The following is a 19,912-nucleotide window of genomic DNA, read 5'->3' as shown; positions in this document are numbered from 1 at the left end:
CTGTCCTCATCAGCTTTGCAAAATCCAGGAACAAGGACTGTCCTTCAAGAGATGTCCCAGACCCACAGTAAGTAGGTCCCGTTTCCCCTAAGAGTCCAGTTTGTCCTTGAGGCCAGGGCGGGCTGCCCCCAGTGACTTCTGTGGTGGGGTGGGGGCGCAGTCTGGGCTGTGGGGAGCCAGGGGTGGGGATTCTGCTGACAACCCCCACTGTGCCCCGCCCCAGGTTTTCAGTGCTGGGAGGTGTTTGGGTTAATGAGTGGAAGGCAGTGAGCTCTGCTGCGAGGTCACTGTGACCAAGGAGGACGGGCTGCAGGCCGGACGCCCATCATCCACAGCCCGGCTCTCCAGGCCATCCTTCCTGAGAGAGAGGTTTCAGCCAGGACATCACCCCTGGGGAGAGAGCAGCGCCGGCTGACCCCGTTTAACGGTGCTTTGCTTTCCTGTGCTCTACCCAAGTTGAAGATTTGCGGCAAACCTGTCGTCAGGTGATGGTTAGCATTTCTTAGCAATAAAGCTTAAAAAAAAAATTGTATTGAAGGGTAGTTGATTTACAATGTTAGTTTCAGGTGCACGGCAAAGTGACTCAGTTATACACATACACACATATATTTTTTCCTTTCAGATTCTTTTCCATTATATGTTATTATAGAAAATTGAATACAGTTCCCTGTGCTGTACAGTAGGTCCTTGTTGTTTATGTATTTTATATATAGTAGCGTGTGTCTGTTAATCCGAAACCCCTAATTTGTACCCCCCTCCCTTTTGGTAACCATCGTTTGTTCTCTAAGTTCGTGAATCTGTTTTTGGTTTGTAACTAGAATTTGTACTTTTTTTTTTAGATTTCACATATAAGTGATATCATATATTTGTCTTTGACTTACTTCATTCAATATAATAATCTCTAGGTCCATCCATGTTGCTGCAAATGGCGTTATTTCATTAGCAATGAAGCATTTTTTACCAATACGATAATACGTTTTTTTAGACGTAATGCCATTGCATGCTTCATAGACGACAGCATAGGGTGAACATAACCTTTATGTGCACTGGGAGGCCGGAAAACGCGTGCGACTCGCGTGATTGCGATAGCTGGTTTATTGCAAGGTCTGGCGCCGAACCCGCCACGTCTCCGCTGTGCTCAGTCTGCCCGTCCCTGCGGGCTCTCATGTGTGTCCTCTGTCCCACCCACCGTGTGGCTCAAGGTTCACGCCGATTGTTGACCGCAGCAGCTAAGTCAGGAGCCGGCGGAGAGAGGTGTGAAGCCGAGTCCGGGCTGATCCACCCACATTCCTGGCTTCTGCAAATCCATTTATTCTCGGTCTGCGCTCTGAATGTGTCATTTTGAGAACTGAGTGGCAAAGTCATCAGCCCCTGTCTGCGCAGTGAACATCTGCTAAATGTGTCAACGCACCCTTGTGACATCCTGCACAAAGCGGGTCCTTAGGAGGACTTTGCAGAATGTATGGGCGATGACGGCATAGCTCACACTTCTGTCGTCCCAGGACCGGTTCTGTCACGTCACTGGGCATCTGCGCGTTCCAGGCACAATGCAGGAAGAGCTCTCTTTGGAGGGCTACTGGGTTTGTATGTTACCGAACTTCCGTTTTAGCTAAACCTGTTCCCTTTTTTCATCATTTGCTAGGAACACAGTCCCTAGAACTCACTCCCAGTGGTGCTGGGGTCCTAATTTCAGCTTTCTTAGGTGACTCCCTGGGAATAGGAGCAAAGATGAAAATTGAGCCTGAGCAGTTGGAATTTATCAGGTGCCCATGAACCGTTTCACTTAACAACTCTCTGAAAATCTAATTGTGGGTCCCCCCCCACACACACACACACTCTGTCTTTCATTAAAACAATCGGCAGTGGTTTAGGAGAGGAGCCCAGACAGAGGGGCCGGGAGGGCTGCGAAAGTGGCCCCCGGGTCTTGCCAGGAAACTAGTTCATCAAGAATCGATTTTCCTGCCTCTGGGTGGGAAACGTGGTCTGGCCTCTCGACTGCCTTTAGCAAATAGGATGCAACGGGGCCAGCGTCCTCTGAGTTCTGAGTCTGGACCCAGGAATGCTGCATGCTTCCGATCTTCTTAGAAACCTGCTGAACCGCAGCATAAGTCAGCCCCGGCGAGCCTGGCGGAGGGTGAGAGCCTTGCGGGGCAGGGAGGAGCCGCTGCCGCCACGGCCGCCCCTGCGCCCTCGGCCCACAGCCGACCAGATGGCTGACCGCACGCACACGGGCGAGCCCAGCCTTGATTAACCACCGAGCGTGGCCGACGTCAGCGGCAGCACGGACTCCTGTACAATAATTATAATAAGTAATCATTGTGATAAGTTACAGTTCATAAACCGTATCATGTAATTAATCATAATAATCCTTGATAAAAAATAAACCATTTTCATTCTATGTCACTGACAGTTGGTGTGGGTTTTTTTTATTTTTGATGCAATAATAGATAAGCAAAACAGAGTACACCCGGGTGAGCGCGTGCCGGATCTAAGTGGGTCACAGAGACTCTCGCCTGCTGCCTGGCCGCCTGGCTCTGCTGCCCGCGGTCAGCCGCGGGGCTGGACGTGAGGTCGGGTCACGCTGGAACGGCAGGGTCTAGCTCCTGGCCGGTCGTGCATTCTGCAGCCAGACTGCTCTGGCCTGAGCCCCAGATCTGCCTTTTTCCAGCTGTCACATCACGTACACAGCTCAGCCTCTCTGTGCGGCAGTTTCCTCATCTGTCAAATGGGGAAATGAAGGCACCCCGTGAGGTTTGCTGTGAGAATCCGGTCACCGACGGCACGCGGGGTGGTCTGCCCGGTGCCTGCGCCGGGCTCGCCCCGTGGGAGTGCTGACGGCTGCCACCCTGGCGTGCTTTATCCTGCTCTCAGTTGCCTGCTGGGACCTGCAGGCAGGCGAGTCTTTAACTTGGGCTCGAGTTCCGTTTCCTGTTTTGCTTCCGACCCTGTTGCCGCGCCGTGAATCTACCCCAGAGAAAAGGAAAGACAGCGGTTTGGAGTATCGATCTGGGACACTGTAGGATTCCTAATACAGAGGTTTTCAGTTCCCGGTGGAGATTTTCCATAGACTCCGTAGGCAGGAAACCTCCCTGAGGCTCAGTTGCCTTTAAGAAGCCCCCACGGGTGTGGCCACTCTGAAGGGCGGCTTGGCAGAAACCATTAAAAGGGAAGCTGTGGTGCCTGAGGCTGGGGAATTCCTCTCCTTAAAGGCCGCTCTCTCATCCCTCTCTTGGGGCGTGGAGACTCAGGGCAGCATCTGTACAAGAGTGATAGTTTTTAAAATTAATTTAATTTTTTAACGATAACAAAAAAAGAAAGCCGGCCTCCTTTCCGTGTGGAGTTCTGTGAACGCAGCCGTGTGTGGACTCGTGGGACCTGCGCCACAATCCGGGGACAGAACACTCCTTGTGCGTCGCCCCTCCAGCCCCCCGGCCCTTCCCTCTGGCAGCCACGGTCTCATCTCCATCAGCCCAGCTTTCTTTGAAGATATCCCAGAAATGGCATCGTGCCTACATCGTGTAACCTTCTGAGACGGCCTCTCATTATCTTTAATGATGCAAAAGTATACATGCCGTTTTACAACATGCTTTTTTCCCCACTGAACTGTATCTGTCTGCATCAGTGTACATTTTTTTTCTCTTCCCCCCCTTTTTTTAGATGTACAGTGTTCAGTTATATATTCTGTTGGACAGGATAATTTAATGTATCCAGCCAGTCCCTTCATGATGGACCTGTGGGTTGTTTTCAGTCTTTTGCTGTTACAGAAATGGTGCGGCGGCGAAGATTCCTGCATTCCCGCATCTGCACACGCAGGTGGGGCGCAGCCACAAGGCAGAGTAGGTGGGTCAGAGGTGTGCGCACTTGTGACTCTGGGGAACGTTGCCAAATGCGTCCGTACGGAGCTTGTAGCCGTTTACGTTCCCCCTGCCTCCGTGCGGGAGTCCGCTCCCCACGGCTGCCCCAACACGGTGCGCCGCTGCGCTCCGGGATGCGCGCCAAGCTGCCAGGTCAACACGTGACGCTTCAAGCTGCTCCTGATCTGTGCTGGTGCTACTGTGGAGTCAAGCTGAACCTCTTTCCATATGTTTGAGAGTGATTTTTTTCCCCTTTCTGTGAACTGACTTGAGAGACGGCATTTTCAGGCCTCCGTGTTTCCCCACGCCAGGCCTTTCGCTGGAATGCCATGACTTCACGGCAGTTTGGAGGTTCCCCAAGACCACCCCCAAGCTCGCGATTCCCCGGAAGCACTCTCAGAACACAGCAAAGCTGTTACACTCATGGGTACGGTTTATTACAGCGGGGTACAAGCTAGAATTAGCAGGTGGAAGCTGTGTGTAAGGAAGATAATAGGTGAATAACAATAATAAATCAGGGACACGCTGGGTGCGAGCTGGCTCAGCTCAGAGGAGCAGCGTCTCAGCGAGGGGTCTCCAGGGGATTCCTCGATGACCCAGTTGAAGATGCCCGGAATCTTGAGTGGCAGAAACGCAGGGTCAGGGATGTGGCGTGAGTCAGCCCATGAGCGGATGCAGACAGTGGTGACACGGTTCGTTTCTTGGCACGTAATAGCTGGGGGCATGTGAGCAGCGCCATCCTTCCACATGGAGACTCAGGGGCCCAGGTCCTTTCCCTCTTGTGGCTCCGCCCTCCTCTGGGGCCTCTTCACTCGGCTGGTGGGCGGGGAAAGCGATCAAATCTAAAGGGTTTCTCTGGTCCACACTTGACTTGGCACGTGTGATTTCCACCCACGTTCCACTGATCAAATCTCAGGCGCTTGCTTTACTCAGCTGCAAGGCACACTGGGAAATTCCGCTTAGCTGTGTCCCCAGGGGAACGGGGGCTTGGTGACCCCCACCCAGCAACACCTGCCACCGTCACGGTTGGGTCGGATGGCGTTCACCTAAGCTTTCCCCTTTCCTTCGGTTTCTTCTGCCGCAAGGGCGGCAGCGTCTCAGATAAAGAGTCATCTCTCGTGGTGGACGGACGGACGAGGAGGGCCTGGAATAAACCCCACTGCTTGTAAGTCTCTGAGATCTGGGGGTCGGTTGCCACTGGAAAATAGGCGGCCTCAGCTGACCGGTCAAGGACTTCCAGCGAATCTCGCTTTATGTTAACAGAGGTACAGAGAGGTGATGTCACAGAGCTGCTCACTGGCGGTGCCTGACCTCAAACCCGGGGGGTCTGGCCCCCCGACACGCTCTTTTGATGGTCACAGTCAACCTTTTCTCTCTCTGCCCGTTTATTCCGACAGATGGCACCTCTCCTGGGGGAATCTAAATGCCTTGGAGGTTTTATTTCTCTCCAGACAGCCCCCAGGTTCCAGGAAGGCTCTCTTGCGTAACCGCAGGTGTCTTTTATTTCTCCAGAAGCCTGCCCGTGTGGTGCTCTGGGACCAGCAAGACCCGCGGGGTCTCATCAGCGCCGGGTCTAACGAGGGGAGATGCTCTGCAGAGTCCTGATTTGCCGTCTTCCCTCCCCCGCTGGGAGCTACGAGGTCAGAACAGCTCACCCGGCTCTGCGGAGGAGAAATGATGTGTCCATGGCTGGCGGAAGGACGGTGGAGTCCCCAGTCCCCCTGCAGCAGCGGCTGCAGGAACGTTCTGTTCCAAAGCTATGAAAAAGGCAGAGTGCACCTCATTATCCCGCTTGCGGCCGGCCGGCCCCTGCTTTAACTGTAAACTGTCCTGACATCTCCAACCGAGATAATTACGGTGCTTCAGGGAACTTTTGGCCTTGCTAAAAATACCTGGCGACAGTTTGCGAGGCGGGGAGGCACTTACAGGTGATCCAGGGGCGATTCGGAGCCAGCACGTGCGGATTCATGGTGCGGGGGCCTCCTGGCTGCCTGTCTCCCTCCCTCTTTGAGGTGCCCTCATTCCTCCTGTATCGCAGTCCTCTTCGACCTCACACCCCCGCTTCGGACACTAGCAGGTTTAGGTGAACTCAGTCCTACCCAACAGGGAGGGACTAGCAAGGAGATAAACCCATTTTTTTTTTTTTGAGCTTTAAACCACACTTTAATTTTCAGTGAGCTGTAACCTATTGGTTAATTGAACCAAAAGTACAATTTTAAATGACCAACTATGAAGCTTTTCAAGTCAATTATAGAATGCATAAAGTGGAGATAAATTTGGGCGAAGGTGCAAAGTAGTAAATGTGCAAAATGGAAAATTGTGAGGGTTTTTTTTAAAAATGTTTTTTTGGGGGGTAGGGAGTTAGGTTTCTTTATTTAACGGAGTTGCTGCGGATGGAACCCAGGACCTCGTGGGCGCTAAGCACACACGCTGCCCTGAGCTATGCCCTGCCCCAGTAACCGCTGTCGTAATAGCGACAGGGGTGCTAAATGCACGCGAAAAGTTCAGTTAACACCATGCCAAAGAGGACAGCTTACGTAAACCGGGATTCACCTGCTACAGCAGCAAAGTTAGGGCTGGACGAACCGAAGACATGAACAGCCCTGGGCATTCTCCTTTCAGCCTGCTTCCGAAAAAGCAGCCCGGCTTTCTTCCTGTCCATGGTTTTGTGCTGGTTAGTTCAGTGACTGACAGATGCTGCTGGGGGGGGGGGGTCACCAAAGCTCAGGGGCCTTTCCCCTGGGGGACACGGCCAAATGGAATTTCCCAAGGTCCCTTGCAGCTGAATAAAGCAAACACCTGAGATTTGATCAGTGGAACGTGGGTGGGGGTCACACGTGCCAAGTCTGCGCCAGAGAGACCCTCTGGATGTGGGCTCCTGCCCATCCACCGCCGAACGGGGGCGCTTGCAGCTGCGGAGAAGTAGCGCAGGGTGTCGCCTCCGTTCACATCCTGTTGGCTAAAGCGGGTCCGTGGGTATGTCTGCTGCCAGCGGGGCCGCGTGTCTGATTCTCCCCCAGAGGCTGGTCCTTAGGGGAGGGGCGGGGGTGATGTTCTAAACGACTGCACAGCCCACCGCAGCTCCACAGTCCCTCGTCCAGATCCTCGGTGCTCGGCTGGGCTTCAAGATTTAGAAATGTCCTGGTTCCACACGCACACATGCACACACGCGCGCACACACACACACACACACACGTGCACACACACAGTCTGTCTTTATATCTATCTGCCTACCTATCTGTATATACATATATACTACACACTCTGTCTAATGTATAATACAGGTATGCAATATATAATGTGAAACAATATATTATTATAATATAACACGAAACAATGTTATTATAATATAGTATGAAACAATGTATTATTATAATATAAAGCAATAGTTATTATGTTATAATATGAAATGATATATTATAATATAATATGAAATAATGTATCATTTATAATACATAAAATTTTACATGCAAATAATATTAATATATTATATTTATAATATATGTTATATATTATATACTTAATATCTGTATATTTGCCACAGACATACTTTTTCTCTCTCCCCTAATATAACATATATAATATGCTCTCTCTGTAGAGTACACATTCTCTTTATCCCTTTGTCTATGGACATATCTATATACAGATAGAATTTGTACTGTGTGTGTGTATAGAGAGAGAGACAGAGAGAGAATGCGTATGTATAAATGCAGACACAGGCATGTGTACAGTCACATACCCAGTGCTGCCCACCTCTGGGGCAGCACCCCACAGTGAAATTGTTTAATATTTATGCAGCAAAACATGTTAAAGAGGTAAAGAAATGTGGTAAATAAGCACTTCACATAGTTCTTCATTATTTGACCAGTGTTGCTGCAAACCTATGAAAAAAAAATCTGGATTTTAGAGTTTTCTCTTTTTCGTTTTTCTTTTTGGTGGATACTGGGACCACGCACAGGAGGCTGTGGGTCTGTGAGGGTGAGCAGGGCCCTTAGCGCAGGCCCTGGCGGGTGGCAGGGGCTCAGTAAGGGCTGACACCGCACTTCAGGAGTGGGAAAATTTTGTAGAACGTCCCTTTGGCAAAACCAACAACAGGAGAAAGCAGGCTTGAGGAGTGACAGTGACACTGAGAGCCCAGCAGACACCTTACGGCGCAAACCAGAGGGAACTCAAGCCAGCTGCTCCCGGTCCTCGGAGGAAGCAGGGCTTGTGGGTTAAGAACACGGTAAAGTCACGTTTGAGTCCCAGCCAGCATCTCTTAGCGTGCGACCTTGGACAGGATACCCAACCTTTCTGTGCCTCCTTGTCCTCCTCTTGGCTGTGGACGTACTAAATTCTTTCCTCTGAGGGTGTTCGACGGTACAAGGGGTCGTTCCCCTTGCTGGAAGGTCACTGCTTTTACCAGCAAGGAGCAGATGGTGGAGACAAGCCACGTTTGGGGAGAAGCATGGTGTGCCCACGGGACAGTCAGGAAGGGAAATCATTCCAGGGGACGTGATTAGGGTTGCCGTCAGAGAGGCAAACTCCTCATTTGACGGACAGACTCAGAGGGGTAAAGTAACTTGCCTGACCTCACACAGCCTGCCTTGGGACTTCCATCCTCTGATTTCTAGTTTTCTTCTGCCACATCCCTTCATTCTCTGAATACAGAAGCAAATAGCCCCCAAGGTTTCTCAGTGTCAGCAACCAGCGTCAGTATGAATTCAGGCAGAATGGAATCTCATGATTGCAACAGATTGTGACCCTCTTTACAAATCCGTGGTCAAGTGCAAGTTATAGCTGTCAGAGTCAGTGCCCCGAGAGTTTCCTGCAAGACGTACGTGGCAGATTCACATTCTGAAATGCAAGCGAGTTCAGATTGTTCAGGGCGTGTGCAGTCTCTCCAAGCCCTGGGGTTACAATTTAGTACTGACTGGCCCACAGTCTTCTCTCCCTCTGAGATGTCACCACGACGCAAAGGCTGCTGTGAACTGTTCAGAATGGGGTTGTCCTTTGTCTGCCTGAGATGCTGTCTGGGTGGGGAAGTCCATGGAGTGTGGCAGATTCAAGGAGACAAGCATAGACAGATATAAACTATGGTGTCTCGTGCCTCAAAGTGGAAGCACCCAATGAGAGCCTTCAGAGAAATATTTTTGACCACCCAGTCTGTGGACCTGATTGTCTCTCCATTACAAAAAAAAGAAAGAAAAAGAAAAAGAAAAAGAAAAAAGAAACAGAAAGCAGCCCCAGTTTGTTGCTTGCACTAAAGGACTCTGACCAAAAAAAAAAAAAAAAAAAAAAAAAAGGTGTCAAAATCCATTCTTTTAAAAAAATTTCATCTCATCTCACTCTTAATTTTTAAAGAAATCAGTGATAAAATATGCATAGCATTTATCATGTAACCATTCGTAAGTGCACAACTCCATGGCATTAAATACATTCATGACGTAACCGTCACCTCTGTCTACACCCAAAATTATCCTCAACAAAAACTCCGTCCCCACTAGACAGTGTCTCCATCCGTCCCTCCCTGCATCCCCCAGTGACTTCTGACCTACTTCCTGTCTCTGTGAATTTGCCTATTCCAGGCACCTTGTTTAAGTGGAATCATACAATATTTGTCCTTCTGTATCTGTCTTATTCTACCAAGCACAGTGTTTTTGAGGTCCACGGATGTCATAGAATAATATCAAATTTCCATTCCTTTTAATGGCTGAGTAATGTTCCACTGTGGGTACGTACCCCGTTTGCTATTCATTCGTTTCTTGATGGACACTTGGGGTGTTTCCATCTTTTGGACGCTGTGAATAGTGCTTCTAGGAATGTGAGTAAACAAGTAACTCTGCTTCCAATTCTTCAAAATCAGAATTGATCCTTTATGAGGGCGTAGTCCTGGAGACCCTCGTAACTCTGTCTCTCTGTCTCTCTCTCTGTGGGACAATCAGCTCACACACTTTCCCCTCTTCTTTCTCATACTGAACAAGTGTTGCTGAATCTGCTAAATTTGAACTGTCTCCACTTTACATTGGGGTTCTGCTAAATCATTAGATTTTCAGCAAAGCCCTGTCATTATTTCCAGAAAATTCTATGCTCATTTATAACCAGAGACCTCAGCAAAGGCATTCCCTTCCTGCCACGTTTCCCCACCCCCTGGAAAAACTTAACCAGTCCTGTTGCCACCTCCCCAAGGCTTGCTGAGTAATAATAGCCGATTTTACTGAATCATGTCGAAAATAATGGATTAAAATCACTCTTCCCTGGGAACACATCTGTATCCCCCTAGGACCTACAGCATCTTAAAGCAATGTCAGATGCAGGGATTTCTGGCATCTAGCTGCCTGGATGGAGAGAAGGGTAATTTGAGCTGGAGGACTTTTCTGGGTGAGGAAGCCTCCTCATCACACCATCTGACCATCCATCGGGCTGTCAGCTTTGCACCAAGGAAGATGTACCGTCGGTCGCAGAGCCTGCCCGCGGCCCCAGCCCTGCTCAGCTGCCGACAACTGCTTTGCCAGGGAACCCTGTGGATCCTGTGAAAAACAGCCCCTCTCTCCCACGAGCAGCCAGGAAATCCACCCAAAGGTCATTCTGGTTTTTGAGAGATGTGACATTTCTTTTCAGTCCGTTCATGACAGACTGGGGGGTTGAAGCGTGTCGGTCTGTGATGCGCAGGTCAAGGGGAGACACAGGGCTCGTACTGAACTCCAGGCGCTGGGGGAGTGAGTGGGGACCCGGTCCTGCGCACACGCCGCTCCCCGGCTGGCCGCCGCGGGCCACAGCTGGCAGCACCCCGGTGCTGGGCGGTCCTTTCGTCCGGTGGCTGCCGATGCACGGGTGGGTGTTTTGCTTTCCTCCAGAAGTTGGTCTCAGGTCTTCTTTGTGCCTTGTATGGACAGCAGAGCACTCCAGAAGCAGTGCTGGCATTCCTCACCTGCAAGGGGCAGAAGTGGGACTGCCTCCCTCTCCCAGCTGGCCTCCCCTGGCGTGCCCCTGCGCAGGCCACGCCGCACACAGAGCCGTCTTGTCCAAGTTGCAAACGAGTTTCTGGCCCAACCAAGAGCTCCTCATTGCACGGAGACTAAACTCCCACCTCCTGTCACGGCCACTGGGCTCCCGCCGTATCCCTGCCGCCGGCCCTGGCAGCCTCTCCCGCACCTCCTCCCTGCCCCCTCCCCTGAAGCCCCCCTGCCCTCCCCCGGCCCCAGCTCGCTGCTCCTTGGCCCTGGCGGTCCCCTCTCCTGTGATAACCAGCTCCTCCCCCCAACCCCGTGCTCAGAAGGGGGACTCTAATGCCACATCCTGCACAGAGGCCTCATTGTCCACCTTCCCCAGAGAGCCGTCTACTCCAGGACGTCTCTGCCGTATCACCCAGTTTCATCATCTTCATGGCACTTGCCACTGCAACGACCTGGTCCATTTGCTGCTCTCCTGGCTGCGTGTCCGCCCCCGCCCCCACCCCTTTAAGAGCCCCTTTAAGAGGGGTCACCCTGATGAAGCTGGATCTCGAGGGCGGGGACGTTGAACACCTGTAACTTACATAATACTGTCCATCAACCGTGCTTCAGTCAAATAGCTTATTCGCTTAAGCCTCAACATTTAATTGGAAAAATAAGGTTAAGAATAAATAAAACTGAATATGAATCCAATTTTTAAAAAAAGAATGAATGAATGAATGAATGAACAAACACCCCGTGGAGCTGCCAGGAAAGCAAATGATGTGAGGTGTTTGAAGCTCTTAGCACCGGGCTGGGCGTGCAGTCGGTGCCGCATTAATGCTACTGTCATTGTTGCGAGTGAGGGGTTTCATCTGGGCCACAGGCCGACTGGGTGGCGTTTTCAGAATGCTTTTTAAAACTGAGCCACTCGTAAGATGCTGGGGGGTTTCCATTAAATCCTTCTTTCTAGGTTCCTTTTCCCTTCCTGTTGTTGGCCCCTAAATCAGGAACTCTGGCAACACCAGGTTCACATCCACGAGGCAGCGGCTGGTTGGGTCTGGGCGGCGTGTGCTGGTTTCACAGCTTGCTGCAGGCCGCCCGCTCTGATGACTGTTCGCCCGGCCCCGGGAGCATCCGAGTTCGTAGGACGGATGGGGGCCTGGTGATCGTAGTAAGAGCCGTGATTTCTGAGGGTCTACCTGTCTGAAGCAAGGTCCGGGTTGAGGCGGGGGAACCGCGTAAATCCCCCTTTCCTGACCTCTGAAGCCGCAGATGTACGGGGGCCCCTGGTGGCGGGGTGGTCTGCAAAGTGCGGTGTCTGGGTTTCCCTCCACCTGAAGCAGGCCCACGGGGGTCACAGATCTGGCTGATGTGTCTGGGGGTGATGTTGGCCACATGCTTCTCCTCCGGGAAGCTGACGCCACCAGCTCTCTGCACCAATGCTGTCCGGGAGAGCGATTCCCCTCTGCCTGTAAACCCCGGGCTTCCTCCTGCTCTCCGACGCCCAGAAGTCTCCCTGCCGGGAACGGAGCAGTGTCCCAGGCTGCCACCTAGCTCAGCGGGCTCCCCGCCAGGAGCAGGAGGAGGGAGGGGACACGTGTGGGACTGACTGCTGGACGGAATGAATAATGAGATGCTCTGGGAGGGGCACTGTTGCTCTGGGCAGGACCCACCACCGCCTCAAATTATCGAATGACCAGGAGCCCCCACCCCTAATGCCCAGCCCCCAGCCCCCTGACTCCCCTGCATGCTCTGCACACAGGGGGCGAGCCAGCCGCTGACAGCCACGTGATCCCTGTGGCCTTTCGGTGCCCCTGACACTTAGGTCCCTGCGATAACTCAGCAGGGGGCCCTTCGGACGCAGGAGTGGCCCTCGGAGCGGTTAGAATGAAGCAGTGGCCTGGCCGCTGGTGGCCGGGAAGCTTCCGACTCTGTCACCCTGGACGTTCACGTTGCTGCAGGATGCCGCGCTCAGATGCCCGGTGCCAGGGGCACACCGGTGGCTCTTTGAATGCGGTGGAGCCATTCCGTGACAAGGGGACAGGAGGAATGGCCCCAAGCCGCCTGTCCTCTTATTAAGGGCTCCTTGTTGTCATTCACCAGCATGAGGGTGTGTCCTTTCAGATCCCTCCAGACAGAGAGCTGACGGGTAAGGGGCTTTCTCGGGAAAGGTACGCGTGTACATTACCCTGAAATGGAGCGAAAGGGCATTTTGCACAGTCAGCAATTCCGCAGTGCGATCCACCGAGCCTCCTGGTGCCGCTTTGGTTTGCATGTGCTTGTGAATTCCCTGTTCTGCTCAGCACAGTCGGAGCTGGGGTCTCTGTCGTTTACAACCCGAAGAGTCGCTGCAGATTTAAGAACCATGCCTGTCATTATGGTCATTAGCGGACTGTTGTCACCAGGACGCAGAGTACAGGTGGATGGACAGCATGCCTCCGAGGACATTCACACACGCCTTTGGAAAATAACTGATAGATGAGCAGTAGTTTTCCTGTGCCACTCTGGAAAAATATTCAGTAGACTCTTCCCAGACCTAATTCGGTCTAAGATCAACTCTTCTCTGAGGCTGCCACTGGTCAGAGTAAATATCGTATTTTCAAAAGACTTTTTATACCGTCCTAAGAGTCTCACAGTTACAGAATTCCCTCCCTGGTTGACGCTCCCTGGGGACACACAAAGAGGCACGTGAATCTCATCGACAACTTGTCTCCAAGCTACATTTTCAGGAAGGTTTGCTTCGGGGGAGCATTCCTGCCGACAGCTCCTCCGTCCATGGTGTGTGGCTTTTTGTTATAACCTCGTGGACGTTTTGTTGTCGTTGTTGTTTTCCTTTGCGGGGGAGATAATCAGGTTTATTTATTTTATTTTATTTTTAGGGGAGGTCCCAGGGATGGAACCCAGGACCTCGTGCACGCTAAGCACACGCTCTACCACTGAGCTGTGCCCTGCCCAGCACTTCTCGTTACGCCCTCACGGCTCGGCTTACATCATCTCTAGGAGACTTGGGAACTTGCCTTTCTGGGTACAGTCAATGTTCTGGTTGCCAGTGACAGAAACTGATTTAGACAAATTTCAAGAGGAACGGCCTTGATTAGAAGGTAATGGGGTATCTTACGAAACAGGAAAGTAGGCTGAAGAACTAGACTTAAAATGGACAGGAAGCGACCGAGCATCAGAACAGGTGTGGGCGGCAGAAGCTGAGGGCACGGCCGCCGACATCCTCTGAGCGGAGGAGATCGGGGCGTGTCCGTTGACGGCTCGGCCAGCCTGCACCCGACAGGGGACACGGGGCTCCCCCAAAGCAACCTTGTGTGCTGTCCCCAGAGAAAGGGCGACCCCCGAAATGTCAAGACGACACACGACCACCACGCCCTCCCTTAACGGACCCTCTCTTGCTGGACGCAGAGGCTGTGTTCCGAGTGTGCAGCAACCAGCCCGAACACTGGCCAGTCAGACGGGACCTGGCTGCACACACCTGGGCCAGCCCGGGGCCGCCCGCGAGCACCAGCCACGTGGCAGGTACAAGTCTTTCTGCTCTTACAGACCTTTCCCCTCGTCCTGAACGTTGCACAGGTAAGAATAAACACACACTGGTTTCTTGTTTGCATCCTCTTCCTTCTCTCTGTGGATTGTCTCTGGGTAGTTTTGGAGCCAGGGTGTCTAACTGGGGGAGGGACTGTGACCTTGTCATTTCCACTCAGCATCTTCAGTGGGGTCGTGTTTTATCCGGGGGTCTCAGGGTTCCCACCGGAAAACTGGGGCAATGGGCCTTTAAATCCAACTGAGCTCAACCTAGTTTCTTAAGGCTTTGTTCGCCCCCATCTCTCAACAACAAGTGACAAAGTCATTAAGTGTAAAAAAAAAACGCCGCACTCCCTGAATGAGACGGCCACTCCGTCTGCGGCTGTTTCCTCAGACTGAACAGCAAGATTGCCGTTGCTTTCAGGGATGAAAGCCGAGAGCCCACATCCTGCTGCCTGGTTAGCATCCTGCTGTCAGGGCTGGCTTTATCTGGAGAAGCCGTCCCTTCCAAAACAAAGAGACGGAACCAAAAACACCCCCCTCACCCGAAACAGTGCCAAAACAGGGTGTCTTTTCTTCTTGAAAAACAGCAGTTTAATTGCCTCAGCGTTTAGAGACAAAATCAGTGATGTGTTCCCTAATGAAATGTTTCACACTATTTGGAGCCTTTGAGGGGAGAAAAGAAAAGTGCTCGCCCCCATCTATAAATCACGCTAAATCATTCCTGCTGTTTTCGAAGGAGTCTTTGTTCACCCTCCGTGTGTAGTATTATCTGCGTGACACAGAGGCTGGCAGAGGCAGCAGGGACAGGACACTCTGAGCACATTTAATGAAGTCGCTCCGAACATTGTATCAAAATAAATGAAGTGAACGAAGGCAAGAGCTCATTCCTGGGTCCCTCTCTCTCTCTCTCTCTTTTTGCAACAGTAACCGCTGTGCGAACCACACACCAGGGGCGATTCAGATGCACGGCGGAGTTCGAAGGCGCCTCTGTGATGTATTGCACACCAGGACACAACAGGCAGCTTCAATCGTTATGTTTAATTCCAGGAATTCTTTGCAGCCGGGAACTGGGAAGAAATAGGGTGGAGGGGAGAGGGAGAATTGCAGCCTTTTCAATCCCAGGTTTTTGCTTCAGGTTTTGTCAGATGGCAGCAGACAGGTTCCTGGGGTTTCGCTCTTCCGGATCTGCTGGTGGGACTCCCTGTGTCGTCCGGGGGAACACTGCTCAGAAGTTCGCGGCTCCCGTGGGGGCGGACCTTTGTCATTTTTCTGACTGTCCAGTCCCAGGGACCCCTTTAGGGCAGCCCTCACGGAAGAGTGAGATTCTGCCTCTGGCAGCTGGGGGTCAGCATGTGGCCTGGACTTGGTCAACCGGATTCTTTCTCCAAGAATTGTTGATTCTTGAGTAACAGGTACGGGGAGGTGGGGGCTGTCGGAAGTCACACTGATGGTGGGGACGTCAGTGGCTTCTGTACCTTTTTACCTTTTAATAGCTCGGGATGCAGTATCTGTCGCTCTGTAGTTCCTTTGTTTCCTGCTTTGTTCTCCGCCCCACCCCGGACTTTCATCCCCGTTGATTCTCTGAGTCCTGACAACTTTCCAATAATGGGTCAATTTCTATTGCTTGCAACCAAGAAGACCGACCATCTCCAGTAAGCTTCTCAGAAGAAAATGCCATTTTTTGTGTTGGTGTTTCCTCGAGGGAAAAACCTTAATCCTGGGGTTGAAGATAAGAAAGATAATGTTCAACAAATTCATGAAATTCCGGCTGTGCACCAGGAATCGTTATTTTAAGGTAGTTCATGGTCTTTCTCATTTTACAGGTTAGAAGACTGAAGCAGAGAGACGATAAATAAATTACTTAAGTGCGTCGAAGTAAAAAGCAGAAGGACCAGAAATGGGACCCAGGGGGTCTGGGTCTAGTTCTTGCTTTTTGAAAGATTTTATTTCTTTATTTTTCAGTGGCGGTTCAGGGGATGGAACCCAGGGCTTCGTGCTCTGCCACTGAGCCCTCCCCTCCCTGCCAGCTCTTGCCTTTTAAGGACCGAGTTCCATTGTCTCTCGAACAATGAAACGGCCCAACTGTGCCTGCAGATCGGGAGAGCCTCTCGCCACGTGGCCACGGGAGCTGTGGTCTCTTTGGTGGGCAAGGTTGATTTGACGCTCCCCGTGGCTGCGTTCCCTCGGCATCCTCTCCAAACGAGGTACCGGGGAGCAGTGCATCCTCTTCCACGTTCTTATATCACGTAGACAGCGCAGCAAGCTAGAAATACTGTGCATTTGGAAACACTGGAGGAAGCGTTGGCTGCTTTGAGCAATTATCCGGCAGCCGTGTTCCCTGGCTAAGCCTGCCGCCCCTCGTGCCTCCCCAGCCTTGGAGAATTAAAATTCCTCCGTCCAAGGGCACCGTGCTGTACTCACATCACACCTTTGTGCAGTATGACTGTGTCCTTTTTACGCAGTTGATGGATGGCATACATAGCAAAATGCCTAAAATTTTGACCCCAAACGGCATGTGGGGTTTGGGAGCCGCGGCTCACCGGAAGTTGATTCTGAGACCAGGGAAGGTGTTTCGGGAGGCGGTTTCAGAGCAGCATAGCCGGGAGGCAAGAGGCCCAGCGAGCTTTCCTCGAGGCTCCTACAATGCTAGGCAGGCGGAAGGCCACTGTCACCGTGTCCCTTGGGGGAGCAGGAGCCTTTATTGAATACCACCCTGCCCAGACCGCCGGGATCCACGAACAAAGAGATGCCCCTCGCGTTTCCTGCAGAATCTGTAGCTCGTGTGAGGTGCGCACATCAAGTCCCGCCCCCCGCCCAAGCTCCGGCCTCCGTTCCTCACGGGATTGCTTAAGCTTTGCCCAGCTGCCTTGTCCTTGGCCAACCTCGCTCTAATACCTACAGATTTGGAAACACAACCCCGTTCCTCTCAAGTGACCTTGACCTCGAAGTCCTCCTCTGCAGAGCCAGGGGAAACAGCAGGCCTTGCCCCGGAGAAGCCCACAGACCCTTTTGCGTTCTCCAGGGGGCTCATAAGCCCGCCTGCTTCTGCCTGACCAAGCCGAGCGAGCTCTGGGCCCAGCCTTGGCCTCGTCGGTGCGTGATCACCAGCCGGCCCAGCTGAGGCTGAGAAGCCGCAGTCACTGCGGGAGCTCTCCGCCCCGGACACTTCGCCCGCAGCTGTAAACCACAGGGCGCATGTGCCGTTTTCCGCGAAGGCGAGCTCAGCTGGACCACTGAGAGGGGTGGCCTCGCTGGGACAACGGAATGCTTGGGAAACAACAGTAGGAAACAAAGACGTCAAAGCCAGTCTTCTCTGTAGTAGGTGTCAGCCGGGGTTGTCACCTGGAGGGCGTGTGCGTGTGTGCGTGCGTGCACATGTGTGCTTACACGCCACACGTGTCTGTAGAACAAGGGTTAAGAATGCAGGCTCTTGGAAGGAGAAAGAAAAATGCCATATGGTATTGCTTATCTGTGGAATCTTAAAAAAAGGACACAAATGAACTACTTATTATTTATAACTTAGATGACTGATTTCTTGAATACGTGTGAGCACACATGACGGTCCTTTATGACTGGGTCACCGCGTTCCGTTGATCCTGATTTTGTGGTTGGCTTTATTCCTTTGATAACTATGTAAGTTTAAAAACCTAAAGCTCCAACCTGTTCTTAGAAACAATGGACAGTACGTGTATGTAAACTAAAAAATGTGCAGTGTGCTGTATACATGTTTTTACAGCCAGTATATTGTCTGTGTGCAGTATCACTGTGGTAATTCCACCTAATAAGACTGAAAAGGAAAAAGAGAAGTTAAAAAAAGAGAACACAGGCTCTGAAAGCACCTGTCTGACTTCGTCTTCTGGGGGCTGCTACGTGTGCGCTGTGTGACCTTGGGCGAGGACCAGGGGGCTCAGAACTGGAGCGCAGGCCACGGCGCCACACGGCTTCTCCAGTGTGAGCATGAGTGACAAGCCAGACAGACAAAACCAGGGTCCGTCCCACCCCACCTTCGTTCCGTCCTCTGATTCTTTCCAGATCAAACATAGTTACCAGTTTCCAATTTAAAAAAATTTATTATTGTCTTTATTTTTTAATTGAAACATAGCTTCAGGTGTACCATGCAGTGCTTTGACATTTGAATAATTATGAAGTGACCCCCACGGTAAGTCCGGTGACCGTCTGTCCCCACGCGAAGCTACTCCAACGTGATTGGCCATGTTCCCTACGCTGTGTGTTGCATCCCCACGACTTGCGTAATATTTAACTGGACGTTCGTCCCTCTCAATCCCCTTCACCTGTTCTGCCCCACCCCCTCCCCCGGCACCTACCCGCTGGTTCTGTGTGTCTGTACATCTGGGTTTCGTTGTGTTTTGTGTGTTTGGTTGGTTGGTGTTTTAGATTCCACCTGTAAGTGAGGCTGTGGTATTTGTCTTTCTCTGACTTATCTCACTTAGCGTAACACCCTCTAGGGTCATCCATGTTGGCACAGATGGCAAGATCTCATCCTTTCTTATGGCTGAGTAATATTCCATCGTGTGTGTGTGTGTGTGTGTGTGTGTGTGTGTGTATACACACAGACAATGTCTTCATCTAGTTTTCCATCGATGCCGACTTAGGTCGCTTCTGTATTTTGGCAATTGTAGGCAGTGCTGCTGTGAACACAGGGGTGCAGGTATATTTTTGAATTAGTCCTTTTGTTTTCTTGGGGTAAATACGCAGGAGTGGCTCTGCTGGATCACGTGGCAGTTTTGTTTTTATTTTTCGGAGGCAGCTCCGCACCACTTTCCGCAGGAGCTGCACCAGCGCACGTCCCCACCCGCGGTGAACGAGGGCTGCCTTTTCTCCACCCCCTCTCCCACGCTTGTTATCGCTTGCCGTTTACGGCAGTGACTCTGGTGGTGCGAGGTGGTACCTCACTGTGGCTTTGACTTACGCTTCCTGGGTGGTCACACACGGCGTCACGTGTCTGCTGGCCACCTGCATGCTTCCTCCGGGAACATGTCCTGCCTCTGCATGAGCCCATAGACCCTGATCATAACCCAGGGAGCCCGAAGGGCCCCATGGAGTCTGTAGCCAGCTCCCTGCCGATGGGCACTGAGAGTGTGTCCAGTGTTCTGCCCCTCCCGAGAGCTCTGCGAGAAATACCTGTATGCCTCCACCTGTCCTTGTCCAGTGTGCAGCTCCAGCTGCAGGGCAAGCCACCTGGCGGGCTTTGAAGTGTTTCCTTTTGGTGGGGAGCTCTTGGTGAGGTACTTAAATGATGCCATGTAGCCTCCATGCAAGAACAGGGCTCCCTGCCACCTGGTCCTAGAGGCTCACCCATCATCACAGGCATCGGTGTCCGGGGCCAGCAGGCACCCTCTGCACCCAGCCTCTCTACTCGCCACCCCTCCCCAGCATCCGTCAGTAGCATTCCCCTAAGTGCCTCCCTGGGCCCCCCTCTGCCAGGCAGGCACACAGAGCCAAGGGCCACATTAGCCAAGACCCCTGCTGAATGGCTCGGTAGCGCAGAGCATCCGGAATCCAACCCCGCAGGCTGGCGCTGTTGCTCCAGGACGGCATCCTTGGCTCGTCCCTGACCTTGGGAAGCCATCCAGCGCTCGCAGGTGAACGCCAAAT

General features: G+C 52.1%; 1 protein-coding gene across 8 annotated transcripts in view; it reads left to right on the top strand.

The window, feature by feature from the left end:
* GLT1D1 (glycosyltransferase 1 domain containing 1) overlaps positions 1-18,459 on the top strand; it is a 99,488-nt gene extending 81,029 nt beyond the window's left edge. Inside the window, exons 13-15 of one of the 8 annotated variants that reach the window (XR_004316672.1) lie at positions 13,648-13,869; positions 14,177-14,290; positions 15,432-15,801. Coding sequence is in view for 2 of the 8 variants with exons in the window: in XM_032471682.1 (XP_032327573.1) it covers positions 5,367-5,459 (93 nt within the window). In the remaining 6 variants the exon portion in view is untranslated. Of the gene's footprint in view, positions 1-5,366; positions 7,086-13,647; positions 15,802-16,119 lie in introns of those variants that run through there. The other 7 variants (XR_004316669.1, XR_004316673.1, XR_004316670.1 and 4 more) reach the window with 7 other exon arrangements.
* Positions 18,460-19,912: the final 1,453 nt, after the last annotated feature.

This window comes from Camelus ferus, chromosome 32 (assembly GCF_009834535.1).
Source record: "Camelus ferus isolate YT-003-E chromosome 32, BCGSAC_Cfer_1.0, whole genome shotgun sequence".
In the NCBI taxonomy this organism is placed as follows: Eukaryota; Metazoa; Chordata; class Mammalia; order Artiodactyla; family Camelidae; genus Camelus; species Camelus ferus.
Note: the sequence above shows the minus strand (reverse complement) of the source record. Positions and strands in the feature narration are given on the sequence as shown.